The 13,007-nt window shown below is 41.5% G+C and overlaps 1 protein-coding gene across 6 annotated transcripts in view; it reads right to left on the bottom strand.

Moving 5' to 3' along the window:
* Nucleotides 1-575: 575 nt before the first annotated feature.
* Nucleotides 576-13,007, bottom strand: part of LOC121272032 (secretory carrier-associated membrane protein 5) — a 78,239-nt gene continuing 65,807 nt past the window's right edge. For 2 of the 6 annotated variants that reach the window (XM_041178408.1, XM_041178409.1), the window contains exon 8: nt 577-1,594. In XM_041178408.1, coding sequence (XP_041034342.1) covers nt 1,328-1,594 — 267 coding nt within the window. In that variant the 3' untranslated portion in view covers nt 577-1,327. Of the gene's footprint in view, nt 1,595-10,207; nt 10,235-11,917; nt 11,987-13,007 lie in introns of all 6 variants that reach the window. The other 4 variants (XR_005941836.1, XR_005941837.1, XR_005941835.1 and 1 more) reach the window with 4 other exon arrangements.

Raw genomic sequence — 13,007 nt, 5'->3', positions numbered from 1 at the left:
CCAACCCAGGAGTCTGGCAGAGGTCACCCAGGGGGTGGTTGGAGTCTGGAAGAAACTTCCTGAGAGGGTGGTGGAGGCAGGTTCGATCGAGGTATTCAAAAGGGAATTGGATTGCTACCTGAAATGAGAGAATGTGCAAGGTTACGGTGATAAGGCAGGAGAGTGGGACTAGGCAGAATGCCCTTTCAGAGAGCCAGTGCAGACTTGATGGGGGCGAATGGTCTCCTGCATTGTAAAGATACTGTGATACTGAGTCAATACTGCATGCCACAGCTTTGTTTTTTAGAAATGTTTTAATGAACGTGGATGTCACTGAGAAGGTCAGCATTTGTGGTCCATCCCTTGAGAATTGCTGACTTCTTGAACTGCTGCAGTCCATGTGGTGTAGGTACATCCACAGTGCTGTTAGGGAGAGAGTTCAGGATTTTGACCCAGCGACAGTAAAGGAACGACAATATATTTTCAAGTCAGGATGGTGTGTGGCTTGGAGGGGAACATGCAACAGGTTGTGTCCCCATGTGACTGCTGCCCTTGTCCTTCGAGGTGTTGATGGTAGCAGGTGAGTTGCTGCAGTGCATCTTGTAGATGGTACACACTACTGCCACTATGTGTCAGTGGTGGAGGGATTGAATGTTTAAGGTGGTGGATGGGATGTTGATCTAGGAAAGCTGCCTTGTCCTGAGTGGTGTTGAGTTTCTTGAGTGTTTTTAGAGCTGCACTAATCGTGGCAAGTAGAGTGTATTCCAACACACTTGTGACTTGTACATGGTGGACATGGTGATTGGGGAGTCAGGGGGTGAGTTACTCACCATGGAATTCCTAACCTGTTCAAGGAGAAAGCATGTGGGAAAAGATTCTGTTTACCAATTACAACCCTGACCGATGGCATCTGTGCCTAACCCACCGACAACTACAATCAAAAATATGCAAGAACCAGCATGTTTATTTGGGATGCTGAAAGAATAGTTCAGGGTGTTTGGACTACTCAATGTTGAGCAGGATAGTATTCATATTTCCAAAACTTATTTGCAGAGAAATTCCTCCCAGAAAACAGAAAGCAGTTGAGCAATGATTTATTTTCCATGATATACTTGACATTGTTGCCCTCATTAATGGAATCTTCTCTAAAGTGGATATCAGATACCTACACTTTTCACTGGACTGGAGAGTTATCCAAAAGCTCCAGCAGAGTTTCTAATACAAGACCTGAATTAATGAGCATTGAATTAGATCAATCATTTGGCAGCCCTGTTCCACCTCACTCACTCATCATCATTGTCAAAGGGCATGGAGAAAAGTGTGCCTCTATTATTACAAACAAACATTATTATTGATGGTTTAGCCTTACTTGTTGATCCCGTTTCATTACCCACCAGCAACAGCAGTTCATAAAAGATAACCAAAAGCTCCAGCCACATTTTTCACTTAAGAAGCTCCGACATTTTAGTCTTGCCCACGAGCAAAGAAGCAAGGAGAGCGAGCAGTTCAAGACTGTTTCTGGCAGTTTGTTACAGAATACCACTGACAGGAGCTTTTCCAGCCAGTTTCTTTCCTTCCAGGCTGCAGAATAATGTGTGGAGATTCGAGAAGGGCCCTGAAAAAGGGACATTAAAAACACATTGAACTGTTACTTGCTCGCAATAACAGAACCATTTTAACCACTTAAAGATCTGCAAAAGAAAGATGATTTACACTACACAGTCTTTGGGAACAATCACTTCTACTTACGCATGCACTGTACAGGCACAAACTAAATAACGCATTTATATTAATAGAATGGTCTTGCAGCCAAAGGATGTTTTTTTCTAATTCGTTCTTAGGATGTAAGTGTCACTGGTAAGAGCAACGTTTATTGCCCATCCCTAATTATGAGGGGTCTAGATAGGGTAGACAGGAAAGTCTTGTTTCCCCTAGTTGAGGGGTCAATTACCAGGAGGCATAGATTAAAGTGATAGGTAGAAGGATTAGAGGGGGCATGAGGAAAAACTTATTCACGCAGAGGGTGGTGGGCATCTGGAATTCACTGTCTAAGTTGGTGATTGAGGCTGAAACACTCAACTTGCATAATAGGCACCTGGATCTGCATCTGAAGTGCTGTCATGTGCAAGGATACAGGCCAGGTGCTGGACAGTGGGATTAAAATGAGCAGCTGGTTTCTTTTTTCTCGTTTTGGCCAGTGCAGACATGATGGGCTGAATGGCCTCTTTCTGCAGCATAACGTTTCTATGGTTCTATTTCCCTCGAGCAGGTGGTGGCGAGTCACTTACAATTTAGCGTGTGCTGAACCATTTTGAAGGGCAATTAGAGTCAACCACATTGTTGTGGGTCTGCAGTCACATTTCAGTCAGTCTGGGTAAGGCCGGCAGACTTCCTTCCCTGAAGGACATTAATGAACCAGATGGGTTTTTATAACAATCCGGTAGTTTCATAGTCATGATTAATGAGGCTAGCATTTTATTCCAGATTTATGAATTAATTGAATTTAAATTCCCCAACTGATACAGGGGAATTTGAACTCATATCTCTGAAACTTCAGTCCAGGCCTCTGGATTACCAGTCCAACCGTTTCGCTACCATGTTTCAAGAATGGCATTGAATCTGCTACAATTCTCCAAACTCAACAAGTCATTAATGGAGAAAGGCACAAAGAACAGTCTGGTAGTGAGGTCCGACAGTCTCAGTGTACCAGGCCATCAACTGATAGGAAATAGGAGCTATATACATGAATCCTATCAGGTGAGTCCAATTCTTCACTACTAAATACTGAGGGAGCGCTGCAGTGTTAGGAAGCATTAGGGTAAGATTGACATAAAAGATCCCCTTACTATTTTGCAAGTGCTTCTGTAAACTTTGGGCCATCCTGAGATTGTGAAATGTGCAATAAAAACATAAGGTTGCCTTTCTATTTTTTTTATTAATTCATGAGATGTGGGCTGGACCAGAATTCATTGCCCATCCTTTGAGAAGGTAGTGGTGAGCTGACTTCTTGGACCACTGCGGTCCATGTGGTGTAGGTACACCTATAGCGCTGTTAGGGAGTTCCAGGATTTTGACCCAGTGACAGTGAAGGAACAGTGATATATTTCCAACTCAGGATGGTGAGTGACTTGGAGAGGAACTTCTAGGTGGTAGTGTTTCCATCTATCTGCTGCCCTTGTCTTTCTAGATGGTAGTGGTCCATTGGTTTGGAAGGTGCTGTCTCAGGAGCCTTGGTGAGTTCATGCAGTGCATCTTGTAGATGGTACACACTGCTGCTACTGTACATCAGTGGTGAAGGGAGTGAATGTTTGTGGATGTGGTGCCAATAAAGTGGGCTGCTTTGTCCTGGATGGTGTCAAGATTCTTGAGTGCTGTGAGAGCTGCACTCATCCAGTCAAGTGGGAAGTATTCCATTACGCTCCTGACTTGCGCCTTGTAGATTGTGGACAGTCTTTGGGGAGTCAGGAGGTGGGCTCTCATCGCAGGATTCCTAGCCTCTGGCTTGCTGTTGTAGCCACTGTATTTATATGGCTAGTCTAGTTCAGTATCTGGTCAATGGTAACCCCCAGGATGTTGATAGTGGGGGATTCAGGTGCTATCAATGACCTTCCTTCCATCATAAGGTCAGAAGTGGAGTTGTTTGCTGATGACTGCACAATGTTCAGCACCATTCGCAGCTCCATTAGTGCCATTGACCGTCAAGGGGGGGATGGTTAGATTCTCTCTTGTTGGTCATTGTCTGACACTTCTGTGGCGCAAATATTACTTACCACTTGTCAGCCCAAGCCTGGATATTTTCCAGGTCTTGATGCATTTGAACATGGACTGCTTCTGAGGAGTTACAAATAGTGCTGAACATTGCGCAATCATCAGTGAACATCCCCACTTCTGAACTTATGATGGAAGTGTGATGCCAGATATTTAGACTGTAGGTTCCAACAATTGGTGGATTGTATCAAACAGCATGCCCCTTCAGCTATTCACAACAGACAAAGTACTGACCGTACCCAACCAGCCCGTGCTTGCAAAACTCAAAATATAGTGTTCGACATTAGATGTGACTCCAGGATTGGACAATGCCTGCTAAACAATCCTGATTACGCTAAGAATTACACTGACAACCAATTTAAAGCTGTCAGCCAGGCTTGCAGTGTGGCTCGCTTACACATGCTAGAAGCCACATATATTCACACACACTGCCCTGCCCTTTGCAGACAGAAGAAACATGCCCAACTTTGTAACTTTTTCAACTAAGAAAAAGCTTAGGGAGCAGTCATTCCCTGGCTCATTCCTCAGGGTAATGTATTTAATAGAGTAGGCCTGCCCATTTGGAACAAAAACAGAATTACCTGGAAAAACTCAGCAGGTCTGGCAGCATCAGCGGAGAAGAAGAGTTGACGTTTCGAGTCCTCATGACCCTTCAACAGAACTTGAGTTCAAGTCCAAGAAAGAGTTGAAATATAAGCTGGTTTAAGGTGTGTGTGTGGGGGGCGGAGAGATAGAGAGACAGAGAGGTGGAGGGGGGGGGTGTGGTTGTAGGGACAAACAAGCAGTGATAGAAGCAGATCATCAAAAGATGTCAACGACAATAGTACAATAGAACACATAGGTGTTAAAGTTAAAGTTGGTGATATTATCTAAACGAATGTGCTAATTAAGAATGGATGGTAGGGCACTCAAGGTATAGCTCTAGTGGGTTTTTTTTTTTATAATGGAAATAGGTGGGAAAAGGATCTTCCGACTAGGGACTTTACAGCCTTCCAGACTGAATATTGAATTCAACAACTTTAGGTCATGAGCTCCCTCCCCCATCCCCACCCCCTTTGTTTCCCCCTTCCTTTTTTTTCCAATAAATTATAAAGATTTTCCTTTTCCCACCTATTTCCATTATAAAAAAAATAAAAAAAACCCCACTAGAGCTATACCTTGAGTGCCCTACCATCCATTCTTAATTAGCACATTCGTTTAGATAATATCACCAACTTTAACTTTAACATCTATGTGTTCTATTGTACTATTGTCGTTGACATCTTTTGATGATCTGCTTCTATCACTGCTTGTTTGTCCCTACAACCACACCCCCCCTCCACCTCTCTGTCCCTCTATCTCTCCGCCCCCCACACACACACCTTAAACCAGCTTATATTTCAACTCTTTCTTGGACTCGAGCTCAAGTTCTGTCGAAGGGTCATGAGGACTCGAAACGTCAACTCTTTTCTTCTCCGCCGATGCTGCCAGACCTGCTGAGTTTTTCCAGGTAATTCTGTTTTTGTTTTGGATTTCCAGCATCCGCAGTTTTTTTGTTTTTATCTCTGCCCATTTGGAATTTGAATAAAGCTGGGCAGTTAACAGCTCCATGCTGCATTCACCATGGCAACATCTCCACCAGAGTCCACTTTCCACACAGTCAGCACTCTCTTCTCATGCAGTATAAATTGTTGCTCCCCCTTTACAGTTGGTAATTTCTTGCAAGCTATCCTGAGTGCAAGATGAAAAGCTTCGACAGCATATCTCTTTTACCGGCAATACTCAGTTCTGTACTACCAAATGACTATATGGCTGTTTCAGCCTCTGCTTCACAGTGACCAAACCTGAGACTGTCAGCTGATGATTCACTTAATTGTGTGGAACAGTTCGAATTCTGGACTTGGCCTCACCTGATCCACTATCAAGGGGTGATTTGATTTAAGTATACAAGATCCTGAACAGGCTTGACAAGGTGGATGTTGAAAGGATATTTCCTGTTGTGGGTGAGCCCAGAACTAGGGGGCACTGTTTTAAAATTAGAGGTCGCCCTTTTAGGTCAGAGATAAGGAGACATTTTCTCTTTCAGAGGGTTGCGTGACTTTGGAATTCTGGCTCAGAATGTGATGGAGGCGGGATCATTGAATACTTTTAAGGCAGAGATAGACAGATTCTTGTTAGGCAAGGGAATCAAAGATTATCAGGGTTAGATGGGAATGTGGAAATCGAAACACAAGATCATCAGCCGTGATCTTATTGAATGGCGGGGCAGGCTCGAGGGGCTGAATGGTCTACTCCTGTTCTTATCACTTATATTCTAACTTCAAATACGGGATTTAATCCAACTTTATTTTTGCTGCTCACTTTATTTTTGTCAGGGCCATAAATACGAGATGGTCACTAATGAGCCCAATAGGGAATTCAAAACAACTTTGCTAGCCAGAGAGGGGTCAGAATGTGAAGCCTGCTATGACATGGAGTATGTGAGATGAATACCTTATGGGGAAGCTAGAAAAGTATATTAGGGAGAAGATTATGTGGATCGAGCAGGAGGTTCATATGGTGCATAAACGCCAACATAGATCAATGGACCAAATGGCCTGTTTCTATACTGTGAATTCTAGGTAATTTTGCATCTATGCAATTGTTCCTGCTAGTGCCCATTAACGTAGTTGCCAAATCTCCTGGAAGGGTTAAATAGCTGTTAAAATAAAGCATAAATTAATTTTATGCATTAAGGTTGTTCTGATATGGTTACATTCTGTGTCCCTTTTAAATTGGCAATCTACAAACTTTGGTTATCGCTATAACCAGAGAGAACATCTTGATCAATTGTGCAATAAGTGCAGAAAAGCAGCATATAAATGATCCAACCCCCACAACAACTAGCAGCCTCTATTTCTCTATTAATATGTCTATGAAAGATATATACACACAGTCAAAGATGTTAAAGCACTGGGATTAAATAATAGAAAGTAAAAATTGAGGTGGAGGAAGGAAGAATATAAATATAAAGAAACTGTTCGAGCAGTAGTTTCAAATTCTTACTTTCAAAGAGGAGTTTTTGAAAGAACTTAACAAATTCTGCTGCTTTTTAATAGCATCGACAGGAAGATGGTTAAGAGGTGGCTCAAAGTAATTGGTTCATTTCAAAACATTTGTTGTCGGGTGGATTATTCTTGTGCTGTTTTGTGGTATAAGCAGCAGCTGCTAGACTGAAGCAGATAGGTTGAATGGCACATTGACAGAACGAACCTTTTGTGCAAGAGAGAAATAGTTGGAGACACGTAGCTCTTGCCAAGTTAGGGGTAGTGCTTTGTGCCACAAGGTCATTGTTTTTACAAACTAAAATGGAACAGAAAGTGCTCGCTTTCAGAAGTACAATCAGGTACTAAATAAGATGTGCCTGACATAGGGCATATTTTCACTCCCAAATTCTCTTGGGTTTGCATCTGAGTGTGCCAATGGAAACAGCTTTAGCCACCAAAAATGCCCATGTGTGGGTAATTGATCCTGTAGGTTTAAGAAAAATACAACAAAGTTTGGAATTAATTCTGTTGGTCTAAACAAATAAGCAAAAATTCCCCTGTGACAAAATACACATTTAAGGTAATTTTTTGAAAAAATTCAATATTTTAAAAATGTGACTAACAAAAGGTGCGATGTTGGTTCAGAGTGCAAATGGACCATTAAATCAGTGTGCACCACTGCTCCAAGCATGAAAAATGGATTAATAACCATTAGCAAAGGCAACGTTAGTTTACTAGAGCTATCAATGATGTGCCCATGTGCCTCAGCTTAATAGCCAAAGCAGTATATGCGTATTGGGCTGCGGATCAGATGTAGCACTGGCAAGTTTAAGGTGGGAAGAGTTTGAGCCATCACTGCACTTGTATTGTACAGCAACCACTTGCATTTATATAGCACCTTTACGATAGTGAAAATATCCCAAGAAATAAAAAGGAAATGAGGATATAAAGCGGCTTCATAAAGGGGAAGTAACCAACAGAGCTGCAGATATGTTATCTAAATATTTTTCAGGTACTTCTATTAAGGCTTATTAGACATTTTCTCAAGGGTGCTTTTGTTTAGAGATGGCTAAAATCTGTTCCAAAATCATCAATTGGACTTTCAAATTGCAGTGGCTGAACAGACAACATATATGTGGGGGGATTTAGTCTGGTGGGAGGTTGGTGGTTGGGGCCTTCCTCTCTCTGGACCGATTAAGACCTTGGCAGGAAGGCACAATGACCCCACATATATGTGGCTAATTCCCACCTAAAAATCCAGCACCTAGGATTTACCCAATGTTAACCCTGTGTGGCTTTTGAACAAAAAATATGTGTAGATGGGAGTGGGAAGGGGAGAGAAAAACAGGAACCATAAATCTCAACAGGCAGATGGGAGCTCACTAACATCTCTTTCAAAACACGTCTCTGACTGTGTAACAATCCCTCAGTACTGCACTGAAGTGTCAGCCTAGATTGTGCGCTCAAATCGTGAGCTTTTGTGGGAATTTGCGACTTGGAGGAGAGATTTAGTGGAACGACAATCCAGCTAAATAATGGTACATTTATACTTCAAGTTTAGCACCAGCCTGAAGCAGCTTTAGCTATACTGGATTTAGTAAGGAGTAATGAACCAGAGCTGGTTAACAATCTGACTCAGGGTAAAGTGACCAGAATATGATTATATTTGGTTTTAGGTTTGAGATGGGGAAGCTACAGTCACTATGATTTGAAATTTAAGTAAGACAAACTTTGAAGGGGCGAGAAATTAAATGACTGCAATAAACTAGTTGGAACTCTTCATGGATAAACCTGCAGAAGTATACAATAGAAGGCCAGTACGTCGCCTTGCAATCAAAGGCTCCATTTGTGCGGCTAAACAACCATTTCAAAAAGGAAGGCAGGAGAAACAAGGGGCGGAATTCAATGCCCACCTCCATGGTGAGTTTGGCCGGTGGGTAGGGGGGATTTTTCAGGTGGAAGGGTGGCGGATGGGTCCTTCCTGTCTCTGGCCCAATTAAAACCTCGGTGGGAAGGCCCCGTGGATGGCTTTCCCACCTGGCCACCAACTCTGCTGCCATGGCATTAACCCAGTGGCTGGCAGAGGCTCTCCAGGAAGGGAGCATGAACAGCAAACCTGTGCAGAGTTGCTTGCAGGCTTCTGGGGTCACCCCTCAATGTCTGATCGAGGGAGCCAGCATTGGAGGGAGGAGGAGGAGCTGCTGAGAACCATCCCCTACCCTCGCTGCTGTCCTCCACCCGACAACCCTCCCACTATCGCTCGCTTACCTGTGGCCTGGGATCCAGCAATGTTACTAGCCTATGGGTGGGTGTGGTACTGGCAGCAGTCACAGTCTCTGACTGGCGCTGCTATTCAACAGGGCTGCCAGCCTCTGATTGTCCAGCTCCTCCATGGAGCTTGTGTGGGGAGTTTTTTTAAAATGTATTTATGGGATGTAGGTGTCACTGGCAAGGCCAGCATTTATTGCCCATCCTTAATTACACTTGAGAAGAGTACGGCATAGTTTCACAGATGATACCAGGGCTTAAAGGGTAACTTATCAGGTTGGATTGCATAAACTTGGCTTGTATTCCTTTGAGTTTAGAAGGATGAGGGGTGATCTAATTGAGGTGTTTAAAATAATTAGATTCGATAGGGTAGATAAAGAGCAACTGTTTCCTTTGGTGAGAAAATCCAGAAGAAAAGGTTATAACCCTTAAAATCAGAATGTGATAAAATCAGAAAGCACCCTTTCACACAACGACTAGAGGAAATATGGAATGCAAATGCCAAAAGGCTGTGGATGGTGAACCAATTGAAATTTGCAAGTTTCAGATCAATAGATTTTTGTTACATGAGGGCATCAAAGGACAAAGAGCAATGACCAGTTAATAGAGTCAGGGAGCAAATCACCCATGATCTTATTGAATGGTGGAGCCGGCCCAACAGGCTAAATTGCCAACTCCTGCTTCTATATTATCATAGAGATAGCAGGTCATAATCTAATCTTAAGGGCTGTCTTAAAATCTTGCTACAAAGGATGCCTCAGCTTTAAAAACTAAGATTAAATAAATTAATGAAGGTTAATGAAAGTCTGGGCATTATTTGCCTTATAAAATAAATTCTTAACAAGAAAGAGATTGAGTTTTCTTCATTCTTAACCTGCTAGCTAATAGTATAGTCAAATATATCCCAGGACACATTTGCCAAGTCATTGCCTGGGAATAGATGCCTTGCCACAGAAAATAATTACGTGCATCCTTAATTGTGATTTGGGTGTTACAAAGATCCAGTGGTGTAGACATAGTTAAATCTGCATTAGACTTCTGAAGGATGAGATGTCAGAGACTGTGTGTATAATCTCTTTGAAAAAGTAAATTTCCAACTTTTTTTTAAAAAGATGAGAACGAGCAATTTTCCAATCCGAATAGAAAATGTAGAAAACAATGGTTTAAAGTTCACCCTCTAAACTTACTGAGTCTTGCATCCCAGCTAGGTGTCTCTGAAAAGGAAGATTTGTTGAAATTACTTATAGACAACAGAAGCATTTTAAAGCTTGATGTCCATGAGCTTCAGTTTTAAGGGTGCACAAAGCTCCCAGGGTTGAAGAGATGCAAGTAGTAGCAGACATCTTTCTGACAAGTGCTCTGGTCAAAACAACCTTTGAAGGAAGCTTAAACAACATTAGTGACCTAATTTAGGTAGCATTAACTTTGTCCCAATGCTTCATTATATAATTACCTTAAAATCTGCTGTTGCCAAGGCCTTAGGCAAAAGGTGAGCCTGTTAACAATTTCAGTCTCAGTGAAAAGACAGCCCCTAGCCTGCCAATTCAGGCCTATGATGGTCTCGTTACCTGCTACAACTTGTAATTATACAGCAGTAGCCTGGGCCTCTGGATTATTAGTCCAGTGACATTACCATTATGTCACCGCCTCCCCCTATACAAGTGCTTATTGGGGCATGAGTTCAAAAAATAAATCTGGAATATAAAGCTAGTCTCAGTAATATTGACCATGAAGCTAAAGTTGATTGCTGTAAAAACACATTTGGTTCACTTATGCCCTTCAGGAAAGTAAATCTTCCATCCTTGTTGCGGCCTACATGAGTCCAGACCCAGAGCAATGTGGCTGATTCTTAAATGCCCTTCAAAATGGCCAACCAAGCCATTCTGTTCAAGAGCGATTAGGGATAGGTAACAAATACTGGCTTTATCAGTGACACCCGCATCCCATAAAAGCACAAGCTAAGAGTTAGGAGCACTGGAGTAGCTTATCATATTATTTCTTACTTAAGAAGGGATATACGTATTGGAAACAGCTCAAAGAAGGTTCACTTGGCTGAATCCTGGGGTGATGGGATCGTCTTATGAGGAAAGGTTGGCCAAGTTAGGCCTATACACATTGGGGTTTAGAAGAATGAGAGGTGATCTTATTGAAATACAAGATGATTCTGAGGGGACTTGACAGGGTGGATGCTGGGAGGGTGTTTTCCTTCAGGGAGGGGCACAGTTTAAAGATAAGGGATCTCCCATTTAAGATGGAGATGAGAATTTTTTTTCTCTCAAGGGTCGTTAGATTTTGGAATTCTTTTCCCCAGAGAGCAGTAGAGGCTGGGTCATTCAATATATCCAAGGCTGAGTTAGACAGATTTTTGATTGAGGGTTATGGGGAACAGGCAGGAAAGTTAAGGCCACGATCAGATCAGCCATGATCATATATTCAATTGTGCAGGATCCAGGGGACAAATAGCCCACTCTTGCTCCTATTGCTTATATTAGTTTCATATCATTGAAGTGTTTTAAAAGCAGAAATTCACACATGTAACAGCAATAAAGCTCTATAAATTCAAACCACCATGTGTTTATGAAGGCCTGGCTCAAACAAATCTACCAGAATTCCCTGAGGAGGTATTTAAAGGCAATTGATGAGTGGGAAGATGCAGCACATTGTGTATCTTGGCTTTCAGACTTGTCTAAATTGAAAACCCAGGGGATCCACAATGAAGTTGTAAATTGGATTATTAATTGCCTAGATAAATGGAAAGCAGAATAGCTGTCAATGGTAATTGATCTAATTGGGCTGCAGTGACCAGCCAAGTCCCCGGGGACCAGTCATCTGATCCTTGCTTTACAGAATATTTTTAAATGAACTGAATGAAAGTATAGAAAAATGTCAATGCTCACCAAATTAAATTGAATTGAAAAGTTGGAAACTCTGAGGAATGGGGTTTCATTAAAACAGATCCAGCAATTCTACAGATAAATCCACATAGAAATTTATGTTAACACATGTATAATGAAGTTTCCAAACAAAATTCTACAATTGATTACAGTACAGATTTTTACTGTCTCGCCAATCCCGATTCTGGACAAATCATAACATACACAAATATTATAAATAAAATTTCGGTCATAAACCTAATCTTATGCAGAAAGAGTTGCAGTTATTCTGCACCTTTCATGACCTCAGGAAACACAAAACTGCTTTTGATCCAATGATGGACTTTAACTGTAGCCACTGTTTACTTTAGGTTAATCTTTGCACTGGAAGCAGACAATCACTTTTAAAATTGTATTCATGTTCACATATCATTGTAATAAGATAAAAGTGGCTTCTAATGTGTTCAGTTGTTTTAAATGGTGAAGGCATTTGGACAGATCACTTAAAATATTTCCCGATAGCTGCTGGTTTAAGATGATTATGAGTTTTGCACCCCATCCAAAGTTCTAGAAACAATTTTAATTTGATTCTGGGAGGAAACCAAGCTATTCAGTTTGAATCTGTTAATTCACCGGGAGCTCTGGTCCCTAGACCAGCAAGCAAGCTGCAAGTTTCAAATACTGCAGATATTTGACAGCATGATGCAATTCGATATACTCCGGTCCTGATTAGAGGATACCAGGAGGACATCTCAGGGAGGATCTTGTTCTTGAGGTCATTAACAGGTAGGAAATTAAGCAATGAACCTATGAAAGTTATTGTTCAGGAACCTCAGGATTATTTTCTCTAAGACCATTAGCAAAAGAGTATTTCCTGTTTATTTTCTATATTAAATGAGGGATATGTTTTGAATACTAATTTGGATCAGCTGTATTGCCTTTGCTAATGTGCATCTATTATTAAAAATACATTTTTCTATGAAATAATTTTGAAGAATTGAAAACCAAGAACTTCATTACATTTTTAAAGAGCATGAAATCATTGTGAATCCATTACTACAGAACTTCAATATTTATCACAAACATTGCTGCCACATTCAGGATCCATCTATAA

This window comes from Carcharodon carcharias, chromosome 32 (genome assembly GCF_017639515.1).
Source record: "Carcharodon carcharias isolate sCarCar2 chromosome 32, sCarCar2.pri, whole genome shotgun sequence".
NCBI lineage: Eukaryota > Metazoa > Chordata > Chondrichthyes > Lamniformes > Lamnidae > Carcharodon > Carcharodon carcharias.
The sequence above is the reverse complement of the archived record's forward strand: the minus strand, read 5'-3'. Positions and strand labels throughout refer to the sequence as shown.